General features: G+C 37.3%; 1 protein-coding gene across 1 annotated transcript in view; it reads left to right on the top strand.

The window, feature by feature from the left end:
* LOC101858139 overlaps nt 1–5080 on the top strand; it is an 8731-nt gene extending 3651 nt beyond the window's left edge. The window contains exon 2 of the mRNA XM_005110715.3: nt 2719–5080. Within this exon, the coding sequence (XP_005110772.1) occupies nt 2719–4215 (1497 nt within the window). The 3' untranslated portion in view covers nt 4216–5080. The remainder of the gene's footprint in view (nt 1–2718) is intronic.
* The last annotated feature ends 10594 nt before the right edge of the window (nt 5081–15674 follow it).

The raw sequence follows: 15674 nt of genomic DNA, 5'->3' as shown, positions 1-15674 counted from the left end.
GAAGGTTGTCTGTAGGCGGGCTTGCCATGCGGTGTTCCTTCCCAGACCAGAGGCAGAATGAAAGTTGGCGCCGAACTCTGGCAATAAATAGGAAAAAAATCACGAGACCGGAAGCCGGAAACCGTTCGGAGAAATAAAGATCGGCACTATTTCTCCGAACGTTCGGAGAAATAGTCACTTCCTAAAAAAATACCTCTATGGATTTTTATTTATACGAACAATATTACTATGAAGGATAATAGGACCAATGGCGTATTAATATTTTTGTTTTTAACGTTCACCAAACGTGATGGGTTTCAGCCCAGGGGGGATGCCCCCCTGTATTTCACCATAATTTGATGTTTTTCAATCAGGTTTGATTGAGTTGATTTGCAAGGGTTTTAGTAGCCAATAAAAATAAAAGAAGAGAGAGAGAGATCTATGTGTGTGTGTGTGTTCTGCAGTTAAAATTACTGATCTGTTTACCCCTCAGAACTGTTTTCATGCGCATGTGGATCTAGTCTAAAAATTTTATTTTACTTTTACTACCGCCTCATGCTCAGTATGGTTTAGTCCTTTTTTTGTGTGTTCTTTTTCCGTTTTACGTATATGTAAAACATCGACTTTATATATAATTGAAACGTTTTTGAAATATTTGATGGGTTTTATTCTCTCTATATTTCTCTTTGTCTAAAGCCTAATTGCGGAGTAATTTCCGTTACTTGATCCTATCTAGCGGTTTCCAGGGGGCAGCACCACCCTCCCCTGGTGTAACAAAAAATTTGAGTGATTATTAAATTTAAACAAGGGGGTTTGCCCCTCAGTTTTTTCCCATAGTTTGCGGTTTTAGATTTTCTTGAAAATAAATGATTTGCAACAGTTTTTTTTAAAAGGGAATTTACTTTCACACCTCCCTGTATCATGTTGATGTTCAGATAGAAGCTTGAAAACTATAGCTTTGCACCGTGTTCTGCTGCCAAAAATATGGCAGTAAGCCTCCAACATCAGCAGTAGTATACGTGTGTAGATGTGAATGTAAAATTTTTCTTCTTTTTAAAATATTGTGCATAAACACAGGCAAATAATGTCATTATAATGCTTTATAGTTGTCACGTGTGCTTCTTTCCAAATTTCAGTTTAAAATGTTGTACTCTGTACAAAATCATGGACCTTATTTTCACTCCTCTACATGCAGATGCACTGCTTTTGAGGATCAAGCCGTCAAATTTTTGGCTGCAAAGTTCACATGATATGAGCACTAAAACCATTACAAATCATTTATTTTAAGAAAATTTCAAACCTAATTGCTCAATAGGGGAAATAAAAAGGACATTCTAGCACAAAATTTATTTGAATACTAAATACTCTTGGACTTTTGTTTGTTTGATTGTGCAGTTACAATGTGGGGAGGTTCTAACCGCAATCAAGAAAGCTTTTCAGTCACTGACATGATACCATATTTTGCTGGTTGTGATATATTGATAGTCACATTTTAACCCTTTTAACTTCTTGGGGAAGTTTTTATCTCAAAACATTTGGAATATTTTCAGTTTAACACTGGAACTTTCTTCTTTTTTTAAAATTTGATTTTAGTATCATTAGAGTGTCTGGTTGATGTTTTTCCCAACTGAGCAGTGGAGTGTACACTTTTGCGGTGTGTAGCACTTAGAGGCTTTGCTGTCATACACAAAAGACTCGAGTTGAATTCCCATGTTGGGGCGGACATAATTTTTTTAATCCCCACCTTATAATCTCGGCTTTTCTGCTGCTGGGACCTGTCCCCCGCAGCGTAGGTTGGCCCTTACATGCAGAGCCGAAGCCTGCCTCTTAAAATGATTAAAATTACAGTAAAAAAAACCCAAAAAACCTGTTTTTAAAAGAATAGAGGTTGACGATATATTAGATTATAATGGATGCTGGTCAATGTAGTAAATGATAGTATTATGGTTTCGTATAATATTTCAGGCTTATATTTTTTTAAAATATCATTTCATTCAAATTTTCCCTTTTTCATGTTCTTGTAGCAAAAATTAAGGGAAACAAAACAAAACTACAGCCAGTGCACCCCAGTAGTGCTCAATATAGTTTTGAGAATGAAATCTTCTCAGGTAGAAACCTCATGTCCATCCATTTAAAAGATTGAAATGAGGGTGTTTTTACATCTACATCGACACAATCTTAATGATTTAGGAGGCAGGCTTCGACTGCTTGTTAGGGCCAACCCTGGCTGAGAGGGGCAGGTCCCACCAACAGGAAAACCAAGATATCAATGGATAAAAATTTTCCTCACATAGGAATCCAACTCAGGTCTTCTGCATAGGACAGCAATGCATCAAGAGATATTAATGCTTAGAGTTCAATGAAAGCTGTGAACTGTTTTGTTGCTTTTAATTTAGAAGTCTCTCAGCTTACTTTGGAAATGGGTTTCTATTAAATTTAATCTTTTGGTGTATATTGTGAACACAATTTTTGCTTCACATTGAAAAAAATGGAGACTCGTATCCGTTATCCTTTGCTTTGGTGTCATTTTTTAAAAATTTCCTAATCTTGCTTTCTACTAAAATGGGAATGTTACGGACTTTTTGTTTTTGTATAGTATAGTTGTTCCAACGTCTAATTTTCCTTTCTGGTATTTGATTCAAATTTCCTTTGACCTGTCTTTTCGTGCATTTGGTCTGCTACCGTGAGGCATACTTCTTCTGTTTCTTTCATTTTTCTTTATGTTTATTTTTTTGTCAGACAAAACCCCAGCACCTGCGGAAGAAAGAGGGGCATGATGACTGCAATGGAAGTGTGGAGGCAAAGTCGGCTTTCATGGACAATGAAGATGCAGAATGGGATGGATACGACTGCGTCGATGGTGACATGTCGCCACTGGACTGCAGCCGAGGGGGGCAGAGTAGCTCGGACATCAAGGTCAAGAAAGCGTTCCAGCAAAATGGCCACGATGTGGTCATGGATTTAGCTCCTATGCTAGAGTTGTACACAAAAGACGTCGTCAAAGACTCTAAGCCTCTACTTGGAGAAACCCCTGCTCCGGCAGCAGCTGAGAATGAGGTCATCATTCAAGGACGACGCCCTATATTTTCTGAGTCAGAAGAATCTAATATTGCCATTCAGCTGAAACAGTGGAAGGATCAGGGCATGAAATACACACGTCTGGATGTGGTCAAAATGGCCTCAGAATATGCTGTGCAGCTAGGTAAGCGACCCCAAGGGAGACCCTTAACCGTCAAGTGGTTTCGCAGTTTCCTCACTCGGCACCCAGAGTGCTACATCAGAAAATCACGCAAAGTCAAAACAGAGAGGCCTGAGAAGCAGCACTTTAATCAGCTGGATTCTGTCTTGTCCACTTATAGCGTCAAAGAGAGCCCTCATTGCATTTTCAGCTTGATGGAATTGCCTCTGCCCATGCTCCGGAATGGAGAGCTGGCCATCCCAGACTCCCTCAGCCCTGGCCTGCTTGCCGGCCTCAATGGCTCCAAAAGCCAGCACAAGGTCAGTTTTGAGGGCGTGGTCCCCACCAGTGTTCTGTTTTGTGGGAGCGCAGCTGGACAGGCCCTCCCGCCATTTCTGATTTTTCCAGGGAAAACCTTGGACAAGTCCTGGATGGCCGGAGTAACTCCAGGCACGGGAGGTGTTGCTTGTAGTTCTGGTCGTGCCACTTCAGAGGTTCTGATTTCATTCCTGCGCGAGCACTTTCTGTCGCAGGCACCGGGCCGCGCTGGAGACACTCTTGTCTTGCTTCTCGACGCAAACGTAGGCCGCTGTCTGAGCCAGGCCGTGCTTGACTTAGGATCTGCCTTCAAGGTTGTCTTCGTTACAGCTCAGTCTTCTCTTAACTCCCAGCTGCATCCGATGGCTGTCGGCTGCTGCAACACCTTTCAACGCGAGCTTTGCTTTGAGCTAGAGAAGCCTCTCTATGCAGCTCAAGCTCCGGCGATCTCTTCTTCTTCTATCTGCGAATTTTTATGCCGTCTTTATCACCGCAACATGTCAGCAGAGAACCTGCACTCCACTTTCCGAAAGGCTGGCATCTTTCCTTTCAACCCCTCTATCTGCCGCAAGCGCTACGGATCAGCTGTAGTGCGTCCAAGTACAAAAGGCGGGCAGGCCAGTAAGCATGCAGCAGCTGCTGACAGTGGCCAGATGAAGCAAGAGGGCTGCGAGAAAGGGCTGGGCGAAGAAGACTACGAAGCTGAGGCTTTCATGGATGATGATGGGGATGTGCAGTAGCTCAAGCGTTTTGGCTTCCTGTAGTTGAGTGACTATAGGTTAATGTTTCCACATTGCTCCTATTTGAATAGTATTCTCTCTTTATGTTTAAGCACTCTTTACTGGCTCTCCACTGTCGAAAAATGTCATACTGACTCTTTGTGTCAAGAATGCAACGAAGGTTATGTACTGATGTCCATATCTTTTAGAAGCATGGACCTGCAAAAATGCAGAAAATATGACATTCTCGATAGTGGTAATAATGTAATGATACATACAGAATAAATATTGGTGCTTTTTTGTCCCAGCTTTTAATTTTAATGTTACCGAAGAGATTAAATAACAATATAGCTAGTATTATAGTATTATACATGTAATATATAATTAAAGTAGGTATAACTAACTAGCTATTTTTCATGGAGATTGTTTAACGAAATACTCAAGCTTTATCTGCTGTGTATATTTTTGTTCCAGTTTAAAAGCACTGTGTGTGCAAGACTTTCTGAGTCTATGAAAGTTAGTGTTCTTGGTAGTGAGTCATTTGTTTTAGTTTTATTCTTAATTGTTTTGGGTTACAGATATATGAAGCCAACTGGAACAGAAAATGATGGAATATTGTTGCATTTATATGAAGCTGACAGTATTTCATTTTTTGGATTGTTAGTGGGTATAAATAGTCACTAAATTTGTACCTGTGCCCTCATTTCTTTTAGTACCAAGTTCCCCACTTGGAACACATGACATGAGTCATTTCATTAGCTTCAGTGCTACTTGTAAACTTACCTTTTCGTTTTAAGGTTTCAAAGTTTGCATCACTGCATATTTTTAAAGATTGGAAAATTTTCCATGCCTTTTTAGTTTTCAAGAGTTACATAGAGAAAAAAAATTATATGCTGCTTTTGTTGTGTAGTACAGTCGAGCTTTGGTTGCAGTTACAGACTACAAAGACTAAAACCACGCATATAAAATATATATCATTAACTACAGGTGGATTATGAAGTCAGTGTGGCTAACTTTAAAATTAGTATTTTGATGAATTATGTTTCAAAACAGGACAATGAATGTATGATGATGATTTGGCCTTTTGTTTTGCAAGTTCATGATTTATATTTTAGCAGATATTGTATTTGCCAAGGTGATGAAGTTTATGACTCATATTCCCACCCACAGACGATCTCTTGGTTTGCTCAATGATTATTGAATGACAATGACTCCGTCATTTTTTTTGTTTGTTTCTATTCTTTTACTTCTCTCATTTTGTTACCTCTCAGTTGTCAGCTATGATCTGTGTTGGAAACAGGATCTTTCTCTTTTCCTGGATAAGCCTAGATTCAATGATCTTGCGCCGGGTTGACTTTCCCGCACTGCTCCACTGTAGATCACATTCTTGGTGTACGGTCGTTTCGTGCATTCTTCTCATGTACTTAACGTGCGGATGCCGCTTAAAACTGGGTGCATGGCCCTTGTGGATTAAGATTAACGCTTACAGGTCAGGCTGTAAATATTCCAACCTCTTGCAGCAATGTCTGGTACCTGTGTGTTGTACCCATGTGTGTTGTCTTGAATACAATGCCCTTGTATACACATAATTTCTAGTCAATTCATCATCAATTGTTTTTTTATAATGTCGTTTTTCCTTTTTTTTTAAATGCTAATTACCTTTTGCCTTTTTGCAATTAATTATTTTTCCTGTAATATTTGGCTATTGTGTTACCTTTTCAACACTTGTCTGTAACATTTTATGCTGTTATTGTTGATTAGCCATGACATGCTATACTCTCTATGGCACATTGTGTTTAATTGTTGGACTGTTACCATACTGTTTAACCTGTATTGGAAAAAGTGATTACTGAAAGTCTTTTTTTGGTGGGGTTTCTTTGAGTCAGTTTTATTGTTAGTTCTTGACTGCAAGTAAGTATATTTACTGTTCAATTGTTCTGCTACCTCTAAAATAGCATGCACTGATGGTGTGCAAACAATTTGATGTGTTATCTTTCAAAGATTGAAAGCTGTGCCATGAAGTCATTTTGTTTGGGGGCAGGGTTCTAATTTTCAATAGGTTTCATTTGCAAGTTAGTTTACTTCACGGGAGTCTGACCTTTCAGTTTTGAAGGAGTTATGTAGACCGTCTGCTCCATTCATGATACCATTTGCACGGATAGTGCAAGCAAATTTGAAAGTTGGTTCTTTCAGACATAATGACAGAACAGTTTGAAATGTTGTGTTGCTATTGCCGCAGCGTGTCGTTGTTTTCTTAATTGTGATTTTTGTTCTCTGCAGTGTGTGTTTTTTTACCAACACTGGGATTATCTTCTTGGTTTCGAGTGCAATTTTTTTTCGACACAACTTTTTTTTGTTGTGGCTATTATGTGTTCTGTGTGTTTTCTTTTAAGTTTCTGAAATGAGTCATGTCACTAAATATTGTCGGCCAATGTTGTTGGGGTTGTTTTTTGTTGTATTTTATCAAGGCCAATTCAATGTTGTTCTTGATTCTCTGAGTGCCATTTTTCTTCAGACAGGAAGCACGCTCCTCTCTTTCTGCTCTCAGCCTTAAGTGTTGCCAAACCTTGCAGCTTTCAGTGCCTTGTCAACTAGAGCCAAAAGCAGAGAGTTTGACTGGAGTTTTAAAATCTCTTTCTTGTACAATAAATATATTGATATCCGATGTTCTCCTCTATCCCCCCCCCTTTCTTGTTGGTTACTTTCCGATGAAATCTGCATAATGGTATATGTAATACATTAATAGCAGAGGTGCTCAGCATATAGTTTACAAATCTTTCGTTTAATTGTGTGCTTTCGTCGTTGAGTTTTGTTATGTCATGTCTATATATGGCGTACAAAGATGTTTTTGAATGTTTGTTTGTCATGGTCTGAAAGTGGTCATTCACACAGAGCCATACTTTAGACATTGTCTCTTAGAAATCCTGCTTCTTTTTCGAAGTTTTTTTTTTTCTTTTTCTTCTAATTTCATTTTGTCTACCTTTGTTATCTGTTACTGATGTCAGTATTTTGTCCTTGAAGTAAGTTCATGCAGATCTTTTTACAGCTTCATTATTTGCTCAACACGTTATGGGTTTTGTTGCCTCTTACTGTTACTATATTGTTTGTTTTGATAAATGAACTTTACATTGACTTTTACTTTTTATGTTTTTGGAAAGGGAAAATGAAAATTTGCTAGTCGAATGTTACAGTCCGTTCCTGCTCAGATAGATAGTCTACACATACTCTGGCTGTGTTAAGGGCATGGCCCTGATTTCTGATGCTCAAAGTGGACCCACGATGTGATGGGCCAGCTATTTGACCAGGTCATTTCATACGTAGCTCATGTTCGGTTGAAAACGATCACCCATAAGTTAAAATTTTAGCTGATGTGTTCAGTGGCAATACTCTTATGTTGCATATAAATTTTTTATTTGTGTTTATAGTTGTTTTTGTTTTTTTTCATTCTTTGTTACTTCTAAATAATGTTTTTGTGTTGCAATAGTCTCAGTGGAAAACAGTCTCCTTTTATTTATGAATAACATAAACTCCTGAATTTGAATTTTCAAAGATTTAGAAAGCATAAACGGAAAGCATAAACTAAACTAGATCCCTCAGAGAAGAATTTTTTTAAAGTTTAACCTCCATTTTTTGTCTTAAAGAATTCTGTGAATTCTTCTGAGACTTGTCTTCTCGTTCATTTTTCAAACCTGGCCTGTTGTTCTTCTTTGAGAAATCTCTTTTATGGTGACTGGTGGATATATTCTTGTTTTTGAGGGTCTAGTCTAAATGACCAATGCATTTATTTTTGCTGGAAGAGATTTGGTGGGGATGGCTTAAAATCGGGGATCTCAAACTTGTGGCCTTTGGGCCTTTTGAGGCTTGTGGGACTGTTTTGCAACCCCTACTTGATATCAAGGGTAAGTATTAGTACGGTCAGCAAGTTTTTCGCACAGGCACCCTTTTTTGCCGAGGTGTGGCCTTGCTTTTTTATTTTTTTCCACTCGTATCAGCTACCATAGCTCAGGCTATTGGCAGCTTCCAGTTGACAAGTTGAAAAGAAGATTTGAAAGTTTTTTTTTTAAAGGATATTTGAAACCTTTTTTTGTATGTTGTGTGCGGAATACTTAATGTTGCCAAGGTTCACTCAGACTTTCCCCCCAGAGGCCCAAGGTTATTTGAGTTTGAGACCCCTGTATTGAACGAATACCAATTATTTTCAGTTTCCGTAAATTTTGTCTACTAGGAGCTAGGATGTAGTTTTGTAAATTGACTGGTCATTCTGCCAAAAGAGGTACTAAACTAAAGCTCTAGTTTCTTGTCTAGGTAATATTGATGCTGTAAATCTTTGGAAAATTCAGATGTCGTAATTCCAAGTTTCAAATTCCTTGTTTAGATGAGACCACTGAGTCAGTTGATCCTATCAAGAGGTGTTCAAAGATTTTCACCTTTGAAAACTTTCATTCATGTCCACAAAAGGTTTTCTTCACTTCCGTTGACTTTTTGTCAGAGGTTCATTGTGTAAATATTCACTCATTTGTGCATTGCAAGGTTTTACCTTTTTTTTTTTTTTTTTTTTTAATCAGCAGAAGCCATGTCAGAATGTACTAGTCCCTGTTTGAACTTCTCTGTTTTTGGAGATAGTTTTAGTCCCTGGATTTTACTACTCAAACTTGTCAATGTAAACCTTCTCTTTATTCATGTATGATTTGCAGGAATGTCGTTCTTTTGGAAACATTCAGTGTTCATCTCTCATGGAATTTATTTTAGTTCCCAGAGTTTTTTTAATACTTTGACTGATGCCTATAATATTCAAGAGTTAAATCTCACTTGTAATGAAATGTATATTTGTTTTTATGTGCATATATATGCGTGTGTGTGCCTCTCGGTGTTTGTGTGTGCACTGTCATACATATTTCTATGCTCAGACTTGCAGGCACAGGACAACACAGTTTTTAATTTCACTGATTCTTTGATGATAATCTTTTTTTAAAAAATCAAGTAAACATGTTACAACATTTATTTGTGCCTCATTACTTTCCATCCATGACAATTTATCTGTATGAGTGGTTAATAGCTGAGCCTGTTGCTGGTTGATGCTCCGAGCCAAAATGTTCTGTCTTCAGTACTTACTGTTGAGGACAAAACTTTTTAACACAAGAACCGGAGTGTGTTAGCGGCCTCTGTAAATGTACTGTTATCAGTCCTTTGAGCAGCATGCTTCCTGCTTTTTTAATGGATAAGATTTTAACTCTAGTAATAACATTAATTAACAAATTAATTTTCACAAGTGATAGAGAACTGAAGAATAAAAAAGAGGCAGACAGACACAGACGTGATGAGAAAAAAATGGACATAGCAAAAACTCCAGTAATGAAAGTAAATTCAGACAATCAAGGTTCTGGTATATGTTAAAGCATTACACGTTTTATTCATGAAGATTTCTGATAAAATTCAAACTTCAGATTTTTTAATAAGGATGTGGCTTTTAGTGGTTAAAAGTTGGGGCTTATTTTTTATACTTCTGCCTTTACTGCTGTAAGTTAATGACAGGTTTTCTTATCTGGGCTTATTGTTCATTAATAGCCCCACGCAGCCATGTAATGTTCGTGGGTTTTTTTGTTGTTGTTTTTTTTAGAATTGAATACTTTAACCTAACCCCCCTCCCCCTAGACTTAAGTTATCTTTTAAATAGTCTGTGTCATAGCATACACATATGATATATATCGTAAAAATGTGCTAATCACCAGGAGGACTGTTGAATGTAAGTGTGGTTAAACAAAGGTAGAATTGATTTGGGGTTGCAGCAGAAGAGTAAGCTTAGTTTATGGGGGGTTTTTTTTTAATGCCCAGAAATTTAATTTTTACTAACTATTGTGAGTATTAGTCAGTGTACAATGTGCTTAATATGTTGGTGTTGGGATGCATGTAATGAATGAAGTTTTATTGTTTACTGTGTACTTGCTCAGAAATTTGTTTTTTAATTTTGACATTTGATGTATTGTTCAATGTATTTTTGTACTGTATAAATAACTGCCTTATACAGAGGGTGACAGTCTCAGTTTATATATAAAGGAAAGTTCTCTCTGTGCCTAAACGAACCGTAGAACCAGAAGTTGTCTTGATTTCCACAGGACTGTAGAAGTGGTGCCGCTGATACCCATGTAACTACACAAGACAGGCGGCTTGTCCGACACAAGACCCCCCCCCCAACCAGAAACTGTTCATTTCCTACTTACTTCTGCGCAGGATAAAGGAAAAACCATATGAAGTGCCTTTCCCAAAGACACAGCATCAATATTTTTGCTGTGCAAGGAGTCAAACCTATGACTTTTGGATTATAAGTCTAAATGCCTCTGACGTCACTTTCAGTCTTACTTGGTTGGTTTTTGATAGTTAACAACTCCGTGGCCTTTTTCATGTGTTTTTTTTTTTGCACTGACTTGCACACTAAATATTGGTTACTTGATGAAGGTAATTAAGTTTGTCAATGTTATGATGGCTAACATTGTGTAGTCATTGCAAAAAGGGCTAGGCCATTTAGTTTAGAAATATGTGTCCCTATGCGGTGGAATCAGACACTCATCAATTTTTTGGGCTTGTGGAGTTATTGGTATTACCTGAAAGCTTATTCGTTTGCCTTGCTTTCTATTGGGGAAAAAAAGATGTGTCTTGAATAGAGGTTGAGATATTTACCGTTGAAGGAGGTGGCGGTAGCCTGGTCTTAGAGTTAGAGTTAAAATTAATGAAAAAATGGCTACCAAAGTTTAGTGACCTCTATAGCTTGATAGTCCTTGTAAACTGAAAATTTACATTGCTTGTGCCATTAATCAACACGTCTTTCAGTAAAATTCATATGGAAATGTGCTTTTATATGGACATAAAATGTGTTGAGCCACGAAACAAAATTTTGGTAAAAATAGCCAAACTGTAGGAAAAATGTCTTATTCTTCAATTTCAATATTTTGACGAGTGCCTGATTTGACCACGATGCCTCACGTATTGTTGTTGGCTCTGGGTGCCTTTTGTAGTGTACAGCCCCAAAAGTGCTTAGGATCAGAAAATTTCAGGTGCACATTGCCATTTGGATTCACCAGATTGAGTCAGGGAAAGTCAAATTTTCCTTCATAGTTGGAGTAAAAGCTGCCATTTTGGCACTATGTTACCGAATTCAACTGGGACCTTCAAAATCAAACGTGTTTGTTTTTCAAGATCACGAGTTGAATTTGTCATATTGTGCCAAAATGGTAGTTTTTGTCCCTTCCGTGAAGGGAAATATGGCTGACCCCAACTCAATCCTATGAATTTGATTATCAACTACTTTTACCCCAGGAGATGTTGCTGAAAAAAGAGGCATGTGTCTGTTGGTATTTAGAAGGCCTGGTTTGATGGGGTGTAGTATGATGTCTTGGGTTGTTGGGTTTTTTTTACTCTAACTAGCAATGCCTTTCTTGGCTTTCCTTTACAACTCTCAGTACACCATGTCAAAAGGTCATTTAGTCATGGCTTTGATAAGGTTAAGGTAGACGCAAATTTTTTTATGAACAATAAATGTTTTTCGATGGAGGTGAAAAAAGGGTTGGACAATATTATTCCAACTTTCTGGCTTTACAGAAATGTTTTATTGACTGGTTAAAATCAGCGACATAGAAAGTAAGTTATTGTGCCTTTGATGAAATTTTTTTTTTTTTTTGAGGTACTGTGTAGAAAAATGTGCAGTGTTCATTTTGTTATAAAAATTGTTATGTCTAATTTTTTTTCACAATATTTGTGGTGGTATTGAGATTAATTCTTGTCTATGTCATTGACGAAGTGTACATGTGCATTAGTGTGCGTTGCACTGCATAATGTTTCATTATTAATTTTTTTCATTTGAGATTGACCCATTGCCAAGACATGTCAGTTTCCCACTTTTTTCGCCCATTTTGTTGTTGGATTTTTTTTTATTATATCATGTGATGTGCAGATGAAGTGATTTGTCACAGTCCATGGAAGTGTCATGAAATCTTTCTGTTTGAAATTTAGTGAGAGCTTTTGAGTATCTCTAAGATTTTAATGTCAAAACTCACACATCAGACCCTTTGATATGGACATGACAAGTGGCTTCATCTTCACACCCCATTAGCTGCTCACGTCACCTCCGTGTGGCATACTATGTTCAAGACGATCACACCTCAATATTTGTTCTTCAGGAGCTCACAGATTGCACTAGTCCCTCAATTCGCTGCGGCGTACTCATCATGGTTTTTTGCTGTGTATAGTCACTTTATTGCTTGCAATGCTCAATTAATTGCACATATATATAAAAAATATATATTCAATATTATATTATATAACTTTATGCTACTTTGTGTTGCGCTGCGTTTGTTTTTGGTGTTTTTGACAAAGATTTTGTTTTTTGCTATTTTTTCCTCCCCCACGTATGTGTGCCTATGCTTATTTGTTTGCACAGGAAATGATGATGATGGTGATGATTTTTTTACAATGTTCTGCTTCGTTCATTGTTTTTTTCCCTAAATCGGTCTGTCTATGTTTCATGTTGTGGAGGGGTTTTATTTTCGTTCTCTGTGCCTTTATTTTAACTTGCTCACTGACCAACTGGACCCTGTTTTTATTTTCCATGTTTTTCGTGGGTTTCTCTGGGGTTCTTTTTGTTATTATGTATTACGCTTTTGTGTATGTTTGCTTCACATATTTTAAGCACTATGTCTGTGTACTTTGCCTCTATTTTGTTCTCAAATCCAAGTACATTGATGGATGTTTTCACGATTATAAATCTATATATATTATATAATTCTATACACATTCTTGCCTTTACCACCGACTTTTCTGTCTGGGGGTTCTCAGTTTTCTGTATTTATTCGTAAATACAAATGACAGCTGCCATTTCTTTTTAGGCCTGTATACACTAATAGCTAAACTATAGAAAGATACTATTATATTTATATATTAACTATATCTGTAATATTTATGTAGGGCAAACTATTTGGGGTTATGTTTTTTCTTGCTAGCACCAAGAAGTGCCTCAGCAGGGAAACTTGCCCTGTGTTTTGGGCATATGTTCCTATCTAAGCATCCTGTAATTTCTGGCCCATAAGGTGCAACTTTTCGGATGGTAATCGTATGTTTTACCCCTTTGTCATTTGAGGTGAGAAAGAAAAGAAATCCATTATGTATGATGTTGCTTTCTTTTGTTCAGTTGACGTTAAGATTACAATGGTATACACATAGGTGTTTACAGCATACCATGTAAATGAGTGTTGAGCACACTTCCTTTTGTTTCAGAAAGCTATTACCATTGCCCATGGCTACAGTGAAGTTCCCTGTCCCCTGAACTAGGGTTGATAATCTTGTTTTTGGACATCCCAGATACCTACTTTTTAACACCAGACTCAGTGACATAAATTCTGAGTGTATCTGGGGTGCAAGTAGCAGATCTAGTTGGCTTGTGTGATGTAGGGGATATACATATCCTCGTTGCACACAAAACATACGAGTTCAATTCCCATGTGGGGAGTTGTTTTTGGTTGTTGTTTTTTTCAAATATCAATGTCTGTCTGCAGGGATGTTGTGTTCCTCCTACCCTAGGTTAGCTCTGACAGGCAGGGTAAAGCAACCTGGCTTCTAAATTATTTAAATTCTCTTAATGGGTATCCAACTCATCTACAATTTCATTTTTATAGACAATACTCCATGCAGGACTTGTCTCATGAGCGAGCATGACGCTCCGGGTCTTATGTTTTATTTTTTTGATTGACATGGGCCTTATCTCAGAGATATGATTTTGTTTTGTTGGGGGGGGGGGGGGTAAGGGCTGAGCATTTCGTACATGCTGTTACACCTTATAGGCCAGAAATGACCTAACTCTGCTTTATTTTTTTTTCCCTTTCTCTTTATATGATGCCTCAGTCCTCGTTCTTAACGATTTCTCTACAGTTTGGTCGTAAGAACCAACAGTGCCTTGAACTTTTTCTTTCATTTCTTAACTACTCCAGTGCTAACAACTTAGCACCCTGTAGTTTTCTGATTTATTATTTCACTTTTCCTAACTGAGGCCATATTTGGAGGGACAGATTTAAATCAATGTGACACATTTGTTACTTTATTAAGTTTTCTGAACAGAGACAACTGTTAATTATTTTTCTTCTAAACTTGAATAGAGCGAATTTTGTAGTTGGATGAGAGGTTGACTCTGAATGTAGCAGGCACAGTTACTACAGTCATACAGTAATGTTGAACACTCTTCTGGAAACGCCTCAAATTAAGACATAAATATCTTTTTTGCTACTATATTTTGTGCACAGGATCATTTTCAGAACTGTAGTATAATTTTTATCATAATAAGGAACAAGCAACTTCTTGGCAGGCGAAAAACTTTTGAAATTATGTTCTCGGACTTTTTTTTTTTTACAAATTGCCCCCTTTCCAGAGAATATTTTGATCAGCAAAATTGTGACAAATCTGTCTTCATCCACTCCCTTTGCTGTTTGATAGTGGTTTCCAGCAGTAGAAAAATTAATTTTGAACATATGTTTCAATTTGAGGTGTTACTTGATTGATGACAAATATGGCAGTTAATAGGTAGACTCACTTATTGCCACTTATCAACAATGACCAGGCGAGACAGGTGTAGTCGATGCCTGTGACACTGAATGCCATAGCTAGCTTTATTCACCAGTGCCATGTCTACTGACCATTAGTCTTACTTTGCTCTGGGGTTGGGGGTTTTTTTCCGATTTCTTTTAGAATGGATGATGCCACAAAAGTACTGTATCAGACACCCACATCTCGTGTTTTACATCATCCTCACATTCAAGGAAGGGTGGAAGTAACTGAAGCTTTTCACTTTGTGATTCCTTTTTTTGACTGTTGATGTATTAAAAATGAAATAGATGAAAGTATAATAATGAATAAGAAAAACAACTTGTTGTGGTCTCGCTAGTTCAGTTTGTCTTAGGTTTCATAGTGTCTTGTTGATTGGTTTGAAAGGAGAGCTTATTTCTCTTTTCCTAGTATTTGGCAGACTAATTTGAAAGGAGAGCTAGGTACTGTATTTCCTATTTCTCTTATGATTATATTGCTTTTCTCACATTTTGGTCCAGGTGCCCGAGTTATGTAGAACTGAAATCCAGCAGATTTTTTTCCCCAAATGTCATTGGAATTTTTTTTCCTTTTTGGCTAATGACATTAAAACTTTTTTTTTCCTTTTATTTGTGCGTGTATTTACTGTATGAAGTGTACTTAATGCACGGAGTATCATGGTTTCACTTATTTCTTCTCAATGTCATCATAGATGTTTTTGTATGGATCTCGGTTTACACACTTATTTGCTTGTTGTTCATTATTACTCTCTGTTTTTCCTGCTTCATGTTTCACTTTGGGTGTTATGAGGTAGCTTCCTCAAATTTATGTTGTCAGCTCATTTAATTAAATGCTGATTAGGAATTACATTTTTAGCAACAAGGTTGAAAACTACAATAACTATAGGGGAATTTGTTCAC

This window comes from Aplysia californica, unplaced genomic scaffold (assembly GCF_000002075.1).
Source record: "Aplysia californica isolate F4 #8 unplaced genomic scaffold, AplCal3.0 scaffold00934, whole genome shotgun sequence".
Classification (NCBI taxonomy): Eukaryota; Metazoa; Mollusca; class Gastropoda; order Aplysiida; family Aplysiidae; genus Aplysia; species Aplysia californica.
The sequence above is the reverse complement of the archived record's forward strand: the minus strand, read 5'-3'. Positions and strand labels throughout refer to the sequence as shown.